This window comes from Pediculus humanus, genomic scaffold (assembly GCF_000006295.1).
Source record: "Pediculus humanus corporis 1103172108186 genomic scaffold, whole genome shotgun sequence".
Taxonomy (NCBI): Eukaryota; Metazoa; Arthropoda; class Insecta; order Psocodea; family Pediculidae; genus Pediculus; species Pediculus humanus.
Window position 1 is genome coordinate 149,221 of NW_002987756.1, and position 15,485 is coordinate 164,705.

General features: G+C 27.0%; 4 protein-coding genes across 4 annotated transcripts; 3 read left to right on the forward strand and 1 right to left on the reverse strand.

The window, feature by feature from the left end:
- Nucleotides 1–5,226: 5,226 nt before the first annotated feature.
- Nucleotides 5,227–8,815, forward strand: Phum_PHUM419680 (uncharacterized protein; the record flags this gene model as incomplete). Its single annotated transcript, XM_002429033.1, has 6 exons — nt 5,227–5,578; nt 5,731–6,212; nt 6,294–6,665; nt 6,916–7,674; nt 8,015–8,383; nt 8,771–8,815. 6 exons carry the CDS (start codon nt 5,227–5,229, stop codon nt 8,813–8,815), a joined length of 2,379 nt encoding a protein of 792 aa, XP_002429078.1.
- A 346-nt stretch (nt 8,816–9,161) lies between these two features.
- Phum_PHUM419690 (uridine diphosphate glucose pyrophosphatase, putative) lies at nt 9,162–10,043 on the forward strand (the record flags this gene model as incomplete). Its single annotated transcript, XM_002429034.1, has 4 exons — nt 9,162–9,301; nt 9,388–9,452; nt 9,532–9,739; nt 9,818–10,043. The coding sequence occupies 4 exons, from the start codon at nt 9,162–9,164 to the stop codon at nt 10,041–10,043; spliced, it is 639 nt and encodes a 212-aa protein (XP_002429079.1).
- A 445-nt stretch (nt 10,044–10,488) lies between these two features.
- Nucleotides 10,489–10,883, reverse strand: Phum_PHUM419700 (ATP synthase e chain, putative; the record flags this gene model as incomplete). The annotated part of the gene is made up of 2 exons (XM_002429035.1): nt 10,489–10,653; nt 10,842–10,883. The coding sequence occupies 2 exons, from the start codon at nt 10,881–10,883 to the stop codon at nt 10,489–10,491; spliced, it is 207 nt and encodes a 68-aa protein (XP_002429080.1).
- A 451-nt stretch (nt 10,884–11,334) lies between these two features.
- Nucleotides 11,335–14,457, forward strand: Phum_PHUM419710 (uncharacterized protein; the record flags this gene model as incomplete). Its single annotated transcript, XM_002429036.1, has 7 exons — nt 11,335–11,487; nt 11,899–12,153; nt 12,294–12,593; nt 12,880–13,116; nt 13,402–13,635; nt 13,825–14,082; nt 14,161–14,457. 7 exons carry the CDS (start codon nt 11,335–11,337, stop codon nt 14,455–14,457), a joined length of 1,734 nt encoding a protein of 577 aa, XP_002429081.1.
- Nucleotides 14,458–15,485: the final 1,028 nt, after the last annotated feature.

Here is a 15,485-nt window from a genome sequence, read left to right on the forward strand (position 1 = left end):
TTTTTACGCAAAATTTTGCAAAAAAAAAAAAAAAAAATTTCTCAATAACCACCACCACCGCCTTCTTTAAAAAATAAAACTAAAAATGACCGGAGAATAAAAATTATCATCATCATCATCATCATTATTATTATTATTATTATAATTTAATTTTATTCCGTCGTGTCATTAACACTGTCAAATCACTAAACTTCATCGAGACGTTATTAAATAACTTAATTACCCGACATTTTATTATTATTTACATTCCAGATTAATTAATTACGGTAATTAAAAAAAAAAAAAAAAAAAGAAAAATGTTTTTGTGTGTAGTCACGTGGTGATTTGGGGAGGGGGGGGTTAATCCTTTTATTAAATAATAATAATATTAATAATAATAATAATAAGGGGGATTAAATTAAGAGGAGTTTAAAAAAATAAATCGCGAGAAAGCAATGAAAAAAAAAAAAATCAATGAGTTTTTTCATTATTATTATCATTATCATTATTATTATTATTAATTCTTTGTTTGTATCCACACACACACACACACATAAATTTTTTTTTATTTTCCCGGTTTATGTACCTGAGATTCGTGCCTCAACAAAAAAAATTATCCTCAGTGGAGAAAAAAAAAAAAAAAAAAAAAAAAGAAAAAATTATTATTCACAGCGTGCCCTTCGATTAAATGTTTTTATTATTATTATTATTATCATTATTATTATTATTATTATTATTAATATTCGTGTGTATAGTTTTCGTTTCATTATTTTCGGTTGTGTTTGTCTATTAGTTTTTAGTTTTTTTTTTCCTCCTATTCGGACAAAGTTTTTTTTTTTTTTATTTCCATTTATATTTTCTACCTGTTTTATTATTATTATCATTATCATTATCATTATTATTATTTATTTTAACGACTCGGATTATTTATTTAAAAATCAATGTTTAAATAAAAAAATTTATTTAAATCAAATTAGTTCATGTAGTAGAAAGAAAAAGAAAGAAAAAATTTCCAGGTACGATTTCCATCTCACAATTTTTAATTATATCTTTTAAAAAAAACCCCTTCCTCCCCCCACAAATAATATTTTTTAAAAAAAAATTTTCTTATGGGGATCGGGGATTCCCCCCCGCTGTTCGTACAAATCATTTTTTTTTTTTCTTATTTATTTATTTATTATTAAACCAATAGTTTTAACGGTCATTTTTTTGTTTTCAAACCGTGGAAAAAAAATAAAAATTAATGGCGAGATATAAAAGTCTGGAGAAAAAGAGAGAGAGAGAGAGAGAGAGAAAGGAAAAATCGTGATAATATTTTGATTATCCTTATCGATAATAATAATAATAATAAACTACCAACTCGTTCATTTTAAAACAAACAATCAAACAAATTAAATTTTTCCTTTTTTTTTCTTAACGATCGTATTCGTTATGTAAATTTCACATTCATTGATTGATAACGTTATCAAATTATTAATATTATTATTATTATTAATTAAACCTTATTTATATTATTAACTAAAACTAGATTTTAAAAAAAAAATGGTTTTTTTATTATTATTAATTTACAGGTTGAGAGATTTGCACACATAAAACCTACAACCACACCTAAAACGTTTGTCGAACGAGTTAACGTAATTAAATATATACAAACAAACACAAACACAAATTTTTTTTTTTATTAATAAAATTGAATGTTTGTAACAACAACCAACCGAAAAGAAAAAAAAAAAAATTTCACGAGTTTATATAAAATAAAAAAAACATGAAACGAGTATTCAGGTATTTTTTTTTAAGGTTTGGAAAAATATAATCAAGGACGTACAAAATGGCGGAAATAGTTTAATTAAAAAATTAAAACAAAATTTTATTAACATTGTTTCGTCGTAAAAAAAGTTTTTAAAATTTGTTTGTCGTTGTTGTTGTTGTCGTCATTTTATTATTCGTTAATAATTTAAAATAATTTTAATAAAAGGAAAAAAAATTTTTTTTTCGGGGGGCGGGGGGGGGATGAGTTGGTTGTTCTTTTATTTTGTGTTTAAAAAAATTCAAATTTAATGACGTCACATAATTAAAAAATATAATTTTTATTTAATGTGGGGGGTGGGTGTGTGATAATTGCGAAATAATTTCTAATAATAATAAAAAAATGGCGACTCGTATAAAGAATAAAAGAAAAACAATTTGGGGGAAAGAGAGAGGGGGAGTGGGGTGGGGAGGGAGAGGGGGTGAAGCGGGGGGGAACAAGTTGGTTGTTCGGTTTGTAAAAACAAAATTAAATCACGATTTTTTTTTTTTTTTTAAACAAAATTATTCTATCAGTACAAAAAAAAAAAAATGACCAAAATAGGAGTTGAAGAAGAAGACAAAGGGCGAATAGAAGAAAATTCAAAAATTTTTTTTAATGGATTATTAGTGATAATTTTCGAGGGGGAAGGAAGGGGAGAGGGGGAGGGAAGCGGGGAACCTTAATGATGGACGTCGATTTGAATGAATGACTTGCTTTTTTTTTTTTATATGCCACAGGTTCTGTCATTTTATTTAAACTGACTCCTCTTCTTTTTTTTTTTTTACTTCTTCGGCCATTTGCATTCGTAGAATTTTTTTTTTTTTGTAAGAAAATTACGAATCTGAGAAAAAAAATTATTTCCCCTTCCTTTCCCACCCTCCCTCGCCCCCTTCTTCTCCCTCCCCTTCATTTCCTATTTCGATTTTTTAAGTCATGACCGAACGTTTGATAAAAAATTAGGGGAGGGATTTTAATTAAATTAATTTTCATTCGGGAAAAAAATATAAAAAAACAATTTTCACGCGTACTTGAATGATTAATAATAATAATAATAATAATAATAATAATAATAATAATAATAATAATAATAATAATAATAATAATAATAATAATAATAATAATAATAAACAATTCTGAAAGGAAGTAAACAAAAAAAAAAAATCGGTACGTAAGTACTTTTCAAAAAAAAAAACTTTCACGCAGGTAAACAAACCCACGACAATCGATTATAAAAAAAACATTCGCATAAAAAAAAAAAAATTTTATTTTTCGATTGTTTGTCAACAAACATGGAGGAGGAGAATTCTTTTATTGAATGCGCTTGTGTTTACCCTTTTTTTTTTTAAGGTACAAACAACAAACGTACCAAAAAAAAAGGGAAATAATAAAAGAAATTATGATTAAATTTTAAAAACTATCCGTACGAATCTCTCACAATAAAATATATATGTATGCTAAATTAAATCCCCAACGATATTGTTAGGTGTACTATCACCAAGGATACCAACCCAACAAAAAAAAAAATGTAAACAAAAGAAAATTTTTTATTTTCATTCATTCAATCCGAATAGAATTTTATCGTCTGTCTGTATAAAATTTATTTAACGTGATTTTATATATATGAACATAATTATGTTTTTAAATAAATAAATAAATGACGTCATACGTTTTCAAGTAAATGACGTCATTAATTTATAATAAAATAGTTTTTAAAAAAAAAAGAAATCGTCCCAATAAAAACGATGACACAAATTTTTTTTTTTTTTTTGTAAAACCGTCGGACATTTTTTTTTTTTTTTTTTAAACAAAAAAATTTAAATTTGCTGATTCATTATTATTATTATTTCCCATCAATATGTTGATAACAGGTACGTAAGTTCACGGTTTAAATTTGTTTAAATTTTTTTTTTTCTTAGTTACAAATCATGACTGTCGGTTTAGTAGCAATTAGAGAGATATCTTGCGTTTAATTTTTTTTTTTTTATTAGCTTTGAAAACATTTGTAGTAAAATAAAATAATAAAATAATTTTTTTTTTTTTTTTTTAATGAAATAAAAATGTTAGGAAGTTAATGACGTAAATTTCATTGTAAAATATATATATATATATATAACCGGATTTATAAAAAGAAAAATCAGGTACAAAAAAAAAAACACACGAGAGAGAGAGAGAGGGGGGGGGAAAGGTAAGAAGAAGAAGAAGCACACGAATAAAAGTTTTGAAGTAAATGTAATTAAGTGTTTACCGGTCTTATATACAAAGTTTGATTATTAGAATTAGAACTAATCCTAAGGTACGGTAGATAGGTAGGCTACTTTCCCAGGGCTCTTATTCGAAAGGCGTAGTATTATCCTTAAGGTCGTACCTGAGGCCACGTATTTTTCGAATTTGTACAGAAAAAAAATTTCAATCGAGTATAAATATAATTCGTGATGATTTTTTTTTTTTTACGGCAAAATATAAAAAAGTGTGCAATTCAGAGCAAAAAAAAAAAAAAACAAAATGGCTGCAAAAATTTATATTCTTTGTAAATAAAAAAGTTTTTAAAAAAAAAAAAAAAATTTAAAGATCTACATAGCATGCTGATGTTTATAATGGCTCCCGCCGGCTCACGAGATCGTGACATGCCCCAAAGACCCTGCCCCTGCTTTAGGCTTGTTTTGTTGCCCAGTACCGAATCGAGGGAAATTTTTTCCTTTTACAATAAAACGATTTTTATTTTCTTATTAATAAACTTAATAATTTTCCTTTTTAATAAACTTTTTGTCGGAAAAATGTGACTCTAATTTGTTTGTTTGTTTGTTTGTTACTGACTTTCGAATCATTTTAAACCTTTTTAAGGTTTTTCTTTTTAATTAAATAAATTATTTATCGATAATAATTTTTTTTTAAAATAAAATAATTAAAATTTACCGAGAAAGAAAATGTTAAAAAAAAAAAAGAAAAGAAAATGCGTGTGTTTCTTACCTTAAAAATTTTTTGATGTTACCTCGACGCCTTCACTTCTCGTACTATGCAATTTGAAATACTTGAAAGCATAACATTTAGCATGTTTATTACTTCACTCACAAATGTGACGACCGGTCGATATCTTAAACGAGAAAAATTAATTACATTATTATTATTATTATTAATTGCATTGGAAAAAAAATAGTATTGGGTGTAATTATATTAAAATTAATTATTAACAATTAAAAATAAATAAAAAATTATGTTAATAAACTCATAATGATTAAATAAATTTTTTTTTTTTTTTTTTGAAAAAATTAAATACAAAATTTAAAAAGAAACATATGAATATCACGTGTAAATATTATTATTATTATTATTGTTTTTATTAAAAAAAAAATTAAAATGTCCGTCCTGCAAAATTTTTGATATAAAATTATTATTATAACTTTTTTTTTTTTTGTTTTGTCTTTGTTTAGAATTAATAAAATAATTTTTTATTTTGAACAATGGCAAATTACGAACAACTTTTTCTTTTAGAAGTACTCGTAGATCGAGTAAGACTTTTAAAAACGGCATTGGAAGCTTTTGCTCCGGAGTGCGAAGATGAACCAGACACTCCCGTACGAGTCCGAGTCAAATTCAGCGATTTTCCATGTTTTGAAATAACCCAAGATTTGGCTCCGCCATCAAAAGAAAAAAAAGAATGTGATTTTTTGACGACTCCGATCGTTTTTAGCAGTGGTAAATCATGTATGTTTCCTATGGACCCCGAACAGCTATTTCAAGATTTAATCAAATATCCCATGGCCGTAACCGTATTTAAAAAAAGAGCGGAAAATCCACTTCCAGAGATTATAGGTCAAACGAAGGTACTTAAATAATATAAATTTGAACCATTTTCCATAATTTGATAAATTTTGTGCGAATACAAATGATTTTTTTTTTTTTTTTACCACGTTGACGTTACGATAAAATAATTTAAAAAAAAAAAAATATTTAGGTTCTTTTAGGAGATTACATGTCAAAGATTATTAAAAGAGCCGCGGAGTGGGCTTTGGAGGAACCGTTAAGCGAAATGATTCAAGACACGTTTCCTTTGAGAAATATGCAAGATCAAGATGTCGGTACCATTAATATGCTCATCAGGTTGACATGTTTCGGCAAGACAATAATAACAAAATTTCAAATAGCAGATAATAAAAAATCATTCCTTTTCAAAAATGCAAAAACTCAAGATTATGAGTTTAAATGTAAAAAGTGTATGCCGGGTCAACCTATAAATCGTCCTAGAGCATTTCAGTTTTCCGAAGAGGAAGAAGAAGGAGAAGAAGAAGGGAAAATATGGGAACAGGAATACGGCGGCGACGAAAATCGAATGCCTCCCTGTTTGGATAAAGAACAAATGACCGACTACTATCAGGATCCGTGTAATGATTACAAATCACAGCCGAGAAAAACGTTCCAACAAGGTCCCGGGTTCCAAAAACATGAAGTAAGTTCTAAAGTCAAAAGAAGATCAATTCCAATTGTAGGACGGACAAAAAAAAAAAGTGTAAATCGGTTTTAACTACAGTTCCAGGGACCCGGGTTCACTGCCAACATGCAAATCGGTTATCCAGAAGATTGCCAAGATAATTTAAAAAAACCTTACGAAAGTGGTAATGTCGGACCATCCGAATCTCAGTCTGTTACAATCGTTAAAAAAGAACCGGAATCTCATAAAACAAAAAGCAGAGGAAAAAGCGCCGACCATAAAAAAATTAACGTTGAAAATGGTGTTAAATTACCCTCGCAAAAAAGAAAAAAGAAAACGAAATTTCATGTACCCCAAGAAGTTGTTTACCCGGGTGTTATACTTGGTCATAAATATTGTGTCAGTCAAGGACCACCGGTACCCGCTAAAAATGGTTGGGCGTGGAAAACAACCGTACCAGCAGGAATGAAGGTAAGATTTCAATTATTATTATTATTATAATTTAAATAAAAATTATTATTATGTGTGTGAAAATTAGAAACCTACTACTACTCTACGTAATAAAAATTTGAGAGCAATGCTACCTAGAAATTTATAAAATGTAGGAAAGGAAGAGGAGGTACAAAGTACCACAAAAACTGTATAGTTTGCTACTATTCATCGTGTCAAAGTGATAAAAAAAAAATTTACTCATGCCTTTCTCGCTTCGGACTGATTTCAGTGGGAAGATGTTAGAGGTTGGAGGCCAGGAGCTTATTTGAAGCAAACGTGGGCTACCATAAAAGCCGTGGAAGAACTTAAAAAATTGGGTAAAAAAAGAAAGATTAAAAGAAAACCACTTCCGCCGGACAATAGGAAAACTACAGTACACATACATAGAATTAAGGGTATTTATCACGTGACAATGAATCCCGTAAAAGGACCCGATGATAAAGAAGATCCCGAGCCGGTGGTATATACCTTAGAAAGACCGGAAGATGGATCGGATGCATCGGAAATAGAATTAGATCTAACGGTACCCGATCCACCGTATCCTCCTCCTCCAAAACTCAAACATCAAGCACAACAATTTTGCGAAGAAGATTTACCATTGATACAACCTAAAAAAGTTTTCATTAAAAAGAAAAAGAAAAAAGAAAAAATTGCCACGAGAGTAGTCACGAGTAAAAAAAAGAAACCGGGTTCGGCAAAAAGTGGAAAAAGTGATAAAAGTGGGAAAAGCGGAAAAAGTGATAAGAGCGGGAAAAGTGGGAAAAGTGGTAAACCGAGTGCGAAAGAAAAACAATCGAGTCTTAAGGGTAAAGGAAAAGTCGCACCTGGTAAAGATTCAAGTGGTAAAAAAGCTCCTGCAAAAAGCACGCCAACTAAAAAAGGTGGAAAGGAAACGGCAACTAAAGGAGGAAAGGCACAACCTCCGAAACCTGCAACTCCACAATATAAAAAGAAAAAAGGAAAGAAGAAGAAAGATGATGAGGATGATGTTTATCCTTGGGATGAATGGATAATGAAAATTAAATGCAAAAATAAACAATCTCCCGATGATTAATAATTCAATGCATTACTCTTGTATATTTTTATTATTTTTTAAAAATCGTAATAGAACAATTATTTTATTTTTAAACAAACAACAAAAATTAATCCGACATTAATGAAATTATTTTTTTTTTAAATTTATAAAAAAAATTTTAAGTTAAGTAGTAGTTTTATTTAAAAAAAAAAACAAAACAAAATTTCATATCAATGAATAAACCTTATCAATCTTATTAATTTGTTTGTTTATTTTTTTTTTTTTGTAATAAATAATATCTTATTGTTTGTAGAAACGTTCTAAAGATTGGGAACCAGGAGATATACCACCGGAAATATTAGAAATAATCGAATTAAGCAGAGAAAGACGAGGACTCCCTCCTCCTAAAGTAAATCCAAAAACAAAAAGAAGGAAAAGCTCAGAACTGGTACCCCTACCTGATAAAATAGAAGGAAGACCACCAACACTTCACGTTCATCGACACAAAGGATCTTATCATATAACAATGTATCCGGTTGTGAAACCAGGAGAAGAATATAAAGATATCAAACAACCGCTTAAATTCACCATTAACAGACCTGAGTTAGATGAAGAATTTGACAGTGAATCTGATTTAGAATTTGAATTTGAAATACCTGAACCTGATACTGCCATACAAATGGTAAATCATCAAACTCAATACAATTTAAAAGATTGTCCGCCACCTCCTCAGCCTCCACCACCGCCTCCTCCAACACCACCTCCAACAACACCACACAAAGGTAAAGGTAAAGGTAAGGGCAAAGATAAAGTCATTGATAAAGGCAAAGGTAAAGATAAAGATAAAGATAAAGACAAAGGTAAGGATAAGGACAAAGGTAAGGATAAGGATAAAGATAAAGATAAGGGTAAAGGCAAAGATAAAGTTAAAAAAAAATAAATTTTAATTGACATTTTGTGTATGTAAATTTGTAAATAAAAAAAAAAAAATGCGCGCGCGTTCCTGGAACAGATATTTTTGTAACGTTTTGTCGTAAAAAAAAAAAATGTATCTAATATGTAAATAAAGAGTATTTTTTTTTTTAAAACCCGTTTATCATTAATAAAACCTTAATTTTATATCCTCAAATTTAAATAATAATAAGTATTAAATTTTAAAATTAATTTGAAATAAATAACTTACCTTAAAATCACGGAAAGTAACGTTGATGATTCGTCGCGTTTGATGAAATTCATGTCATAGAGTAACAAACAAGTTAAAAAATTTATTACCGTCTATGACAATAAATTACTCTTACTTCTTGGATTAAAATCTTTTCCTATTATTCTTTCCCTGGTTATTTATTTTTAAAAATTATCCTATTACGTAACTTATTTATAAGAACGTGATGTATTAATTAAATTATAGTTATTTTAATTGTTTTATATTCCTAAGTTTTAATTATAAACATATTTTAAAAATGAATTTAAAAGTAAATGATAATATCAGTGAAATGAAAATATCTACATTGACGGAATCAATGTATTTAAAACCTATGAGAGCTGAATTCCAAATTAACGGAAAACAAAAATATTGGGATTTTTTACATATTCACGACAGGTAAATTTTAATTAAAGTTTAAATTAAATATCTGTTTTATTATTATTATTATTATTATCATTTAACCTTTTATTATTCACTTCAAGTGTTTCAATTTTAATTTACAATACGAATCGTAAAGTTTTGGTATTTGTTCGTCAATTTAGACCCGGTAAGATATTTAATTTTATAGGTTTTTTTTTTTTAATTTTTTAATTTATGATTTATGTATTCGAAAAATTATATTTCAGCTTTGTATTTATCTCAAGTTCCTGATAAAAAAAGTGGAACGATAATTGATACTCAAAAATATAATTTACTTAATGGTTATTCATTAGAATTGTGTTCCGGTCTTGTCGACAAAACTGGAAAAATTGTTGATATAGCTAAAGATGAAATATTAGAAGAGTGTGGATATGATGTTCCTGTTAATAGTTTAAAAAAATTATTTAGTTTTAGGTAAGTAATTTTGTAAAATTTAATCGTTTTTCTTTGGATCTTTGAAGGAGTCTTCAAATTATTTTTTTTCTTTTTTAGAGGAGTCGGAATCACTGGTCAATTACAGACATTATACTATGTAGAAGTTAATGATGATCAAAAAGTATCATCAGGGGGAGGTCTGAGAGAAGAGGGTGAATTTATTGAAGTAGTTGAATTGACAATTCCAGAAGTTAAAAATTATATTAACTCAAAGGACATGATGAGTCCTCCTGCATTTTTAGCTGCTGTTCAATGGTTTTTTCAAAATATTAAGCACGAATGATGATTTATTATTTTGTTTTATTTAAAGATAAATATATGTTTTATGTTAAACTAAGAGTTTAATTCTTTTTTCTTGTATTATTTTACAAACTAATTTCCTTTTCAAATGCCCTAATATATTCAAATTTAAAAAAAACTTTAGCAAAAATGTTTTATGTATATAATTCCAGAGTATAACTTAAATTCAAGTGTTTAAGTGTAGAAGTATTAATCGTTATGCATGATTATATATTATTAAGTATTATATTTCATAACTATGACAAAAATTTCCTAAAATAAACTATTATTTAATGAATACGAGTACATATATAGAGTGCAATATTTAATTTAAACTTTTGATGGTTTAGATAACTCTTCGATAGCTCTCATTTCCTCTGTAAAGATAATTGAAAATAAATTATTATATTAACAATAAGTAAATAAAAAAATTATTCATATTGAATGTGTTATTTACCTTCCCGCATTTTCTTCAACTTTTCGGCTAATTTTGCTTCTCGCTCTGGTCTAGTTCTTTCCAATTCGTCTAACCTTCTTTGTTCTTTTTTCATTAAATAATTATATCTCAATCTTCCGTAAATTAGTCCTCCTATTAGAAAACTCCATCGAGCTCCCTATACAAAAATTAAAGTATTTTAAATTAAATAAAAAAAAAAAATTGGGATTTACAAAGTCACGATTTGAATGAATACAGCTTTAAGGTTAATTATAACGGTAGATTATACTTCAATCAACAGTAAATTTATAATATATCGAAAGAATGGATAAATAAAATTAATAAGTAAAATTTAAAATTACTTACTTTAATTAGAGGAGATACATTTACTGGTTGTAAAGCAGACATTTTTAAAAGCAGAATTAAAATTTCTTGGCCCTAAAAAATCTTAACACGTTTGCCAATGCCTCCGTAATTAACTTAATTATCTTTACAAAAAAAAAATATTCTCTCTAATTAAATATTTATTTTTCTATATAAATTATTGAAAATAATCATAGCGTTTTTTATAATATAATAAATAAAATAATTTTTTTCTTTTTAAATTATTCTAATGAAAGATGACTATTCATTATTTCTTGTAAAATTGTTTTAACAATGCCTCCTACATCTAAAATATTTATCTAAATTACTAAAAAAATTCATAAATATGTTGTAATCGTTATTACGTAGTCATTTTAAAAAAATCAAATAAAAATGTATAAGGAAAAATTCATTTTAATATTTCAACATTCTCGAAAAAAAAAATAGTACAAAGGTCTGTGAGATCTTTTAATTGAGCCTGAAAACAGTTTTCAAAATGGCGTTTTGGTTTAATTTAATGTCTGTTAGCTTTTCGCTACTGTATACTCCTTTTTTAATGTTTTTATTAGGAACAATATTTTTAGCATCTATGGGAAAATCGTTTGGAGTTCGGAGATTGTATATAAAAATACTTATTAAGATATTTGAGGTAAATTATACAAAAAACATTGTTGTGAAATTAAACGTAATGAAACGTACTCAGCCTTGAGTATTAAGCAGGAAATACAATAAATATATATTTTGTTTTGTGGTTAATATTTTTTTGAATTAAAATGGAAATGTAAAACTATTTATTGATATTAACTTATTTCACGTTATCAATATCTACGTACTTATTTTGATTATCCTGCGAATTAAAATTCTAGGTATCTCATAAATCACATGTGAACATTAAACTGTTTAAATATGGCAGTTAAGTCCTTGGTTTTATGAGTTTTTTTTTATTTAAAAAAAAAAAAAAGGAAATTGCATTGAAGTAATATAATCCTTACACAAAATAAAAAAGTTACTTTAAATTAATAATAATTTAAGATTTTGCATGACAATTTTTATTTTCTAGTATGGTAAACAACATATTGAAATAGCTCAAAAAGTAAAAGAAGGAAGCAGAGAAGGATCAGATAATGAAGAAGAAGAAGATGATAGGGGAGGAGGGGAGGTAGGGAAAATGAATACTCATTCAGATCCTGTAGGAAAAACTAGATCTTCAGTTATAAGTAGAGAAAATTTAATTCTTGTGCCTGATCCTGAATTGAACTATACAGGAAACAATAATTTGCATATTCAAAATATTTCAAACAATCATTTAAATTGTGTAAGTATATGTAAGTTATAATATTTAATTCTTTTAATAGTATATTTAATTAAAAAAATTTTTTTTTTTACTATTATTATTAAATTTAAAAGATGTAAAAGAGTAAATTATTATCAGTATTATTATTTTTAAAATTTTAGGAAAAGTTACCGATTAATTCGAATAAAGTAACTACAGATTCACAAGATTTGCAACCTCCTAAAAGAGAATTTGAACTCTCTGATTGTTTGGACTACATTAGAACAGGAGTTGAAGCCATCATTGAAGATCAAGTCACATCAAGATTTGAAGCTGAAGAATTGAAATCTTGGAATTTGTTAACTAGAACAAATCATAATTATGAATTTATTAGTTGGAGACTGACTGTTATATGGATGTTTGGATTTTTAATGAGATATACATTTTTGTTACCTCTTAGAGTGACCATATGCTTTTTCGGGGTAAGTTGAATGTTATTCAGGTTTATAGATTCGAGTACAATTTTACAATAATTTTTTTTTTTTTTTTTTTTCTATTTATGTTAGCTATTAAAAATATTCTTTATAAAATTTAAATTTAACTTTATCTTCAGTGTAATAATATTTTAGTATTTAGGGAATTCACTCGATTCGTTTTAGAAATATTTATAGATAATAAAATTTATCTGTTGTATATTAATTTTTTCCGAGTATGTATTAAGTATTGAAAAGTGGTATTAAATGCAGTAAATTTATGAAACAAATGCAGGTAGTTTGGCTAATTTTGTCCACTCTAATAATCGGGTATTTGCCAAATACTATTTTCAAATTGTGGTTAACCAAGAGAGCCACCCTTATAGCTTTTCGAATTTTAATGAGATCCCTGTCAGCAGTCATCAAATTCCATGATAAACAATACAGGCCAATAAATGGAGGAATTTGCGTTGCTAACCATACTACTATTGTAGATGTAGCTATACTTTCTACGGATGTAATGTATTCTTTGGTTAGTAATGTACTGTTATAGGGAGGAAAAAAAATTCATCTGTTTTGTTGTGTCAGCATGTTCTTCAAATGTTTGTCCTTATAAATTTTTTTTTTTTTTTTTTTTTTTTTTGTGATTGTTTTTAAATATTATTTTTGTTTGGGTGCACAAGGAATTTTTTAAATTCAAAAAATTTCACATTCATTTAAAAACAAAAAAAAAATTGTGTCTTCATTGGGTATCATTCGACGTTCAGTTTGGGTTCACTTTGTGTATTGGCCCGTATTGCAAAATTTGTATTTTCAGACGCTTTGGTTAACGTTATGCACAGCTATTGTGGGGTATTTCCCAGAAGGAGAATTGAAAAGGTGGCTTAACCGTCACGTATCAATAATGTGCTTTGGAGTTTTGTCGAGTGCTTTATCGTCGGTCATTACGTACCATAATGAAGAAAACAGACCTAAGAACGGAATCTGTGTTGCCAATCACACATCGCCCATAGATGTTCTAGTTCTTGCCTGTGATAATTGCTATGCTTTGGTAGGTTTCTTTTCGGTATCTCTTTTTTTTTTTTTTTTCCAAGACCTATATTTAAGTAAATATTTTTTTTTTTTTTTAGTTATTTTAAATTTCATTTATAAAATCATTACATTATCATCGTTTCACATCGTTTTGTTATTGATTTATGATAATAATAATAATACTTTGTGCATTTTTAAACGTATTTAGATTGGTCAAAGACACGGTGGATTTTTAGGAATATTGCAAAGAGCTCTGGCCAGAGCTTCATCACATATCTGGTTCGAAAGATCAGAAGTAAAAGATAGACACGCGGTAGCTAAAAGACTGAGAGAACACGTATTCGACGAAACGAAACCTCCTATTTTAATATTTCCCGAGGGAACGTGCATAAACAACACGTCCGTTATGCAATTTAAAAAAGGAAGTTTCGAAGTTGGCGGTACTGTTTATCCGGTTGCCATCAAGGTAAAAACAAAAAAAAAAAAATGGTTCTGAAATTTAAAAAAGATTATTAATTATAAATTTTTTTTTTGTTTTCGATAGTATGATCCAAGGTTTGGTGATGCTTTTTGGAACAGTAGCAAATATTCAATGCTTCAATATTTGTATTGCATGATGACGAGTTGGGCCATTGTCTGCGACGTTTGGTATTTGCCTCCGATGCAACAAAAACCTGGAGAGAGTTCAATAGACTTTGCCAATAGGGTTAAAAGAGCAATATCAGAAAGGGGAGGTTTAGTCGATTTAATGTGGGACGGTCAATTAAAAAGATCAGCTGTGAAAAAAGAATGGAAGGAAAAACAACAGGAAGAATTTAGCAAGCGTTTAAAGGTTGAATAATTTATTAATGATAATAATAACGATTGATTATCTATTATTATTATTATTATTAGTATTATTATTATTTTTTATATTGAATATATATATATTACTTATCGATGGGGATTTTATAATTATTAATTTAATGAGGTTTAGCTTTAATAAAAGCCAAAATAAAAAAAAATAAAACAAGAGTTGTGATTTATCGGAATGGTTGATTGGACATTACATATTCCATATAAAAATATAAATTAAAGTATCCTTAAAAATAAAAAACCTCAAAGAAAAATAATAATGATAAAATAATTATATAAATATATATATATACATAAACCTGAAACATGAATAAATAAATAAAAGTATTGTTAAAGGGCCTATTATTTGTATTAAAATTAAAAATGATAAACGGCCTTGAACTTGTTGTTTTCTTTCAAGTTTTTTTTTGTTTTCTTTTTTTTTAAATAATTTTTTTAAAAGTATATTACAAAACCTAAATGATGATAACAAAAAAAAAAAATAAAATAAAATAAATTATCAGAAATTATTATTACATTATTAAGGTATGAGTCGAATGAAACTGCCAATTCGTTAATGGATTAACAACCATTCAAAAAAATTTTTATTTTATTTTTATTTTCTGTCTGTCACAAATAAAAAAAAAGAATTTTAATTTATTTTTAATAATAAATAAAACTTATTTTTCTACTGTTATTATTAATAATAATAATGATATTTAATAAAATAATGAAAAAGAAAAAAAAGAAAATTTTTTTTTTACATATATATAAAAAACAATAAATGGCATTCCGAAATAATTCAGTATTATCATTATGAGGGAGGGAAAATGGGGGTGGTGGTGGGAGTAGGGGATGGGGGGAAAGAAAATGTGAGTGAGAAAATATAAAATTATTTATTTATTAAAAGAAAAGAAAAATTAATTTTTTATTTGAATGTGAAAAAAAAAAAAAAAAAAAAATTTTAAATAAGAATCAGGGTTATACTATTATAATAAATAAAATTTTATTTTATATATATATATTCTACGACCA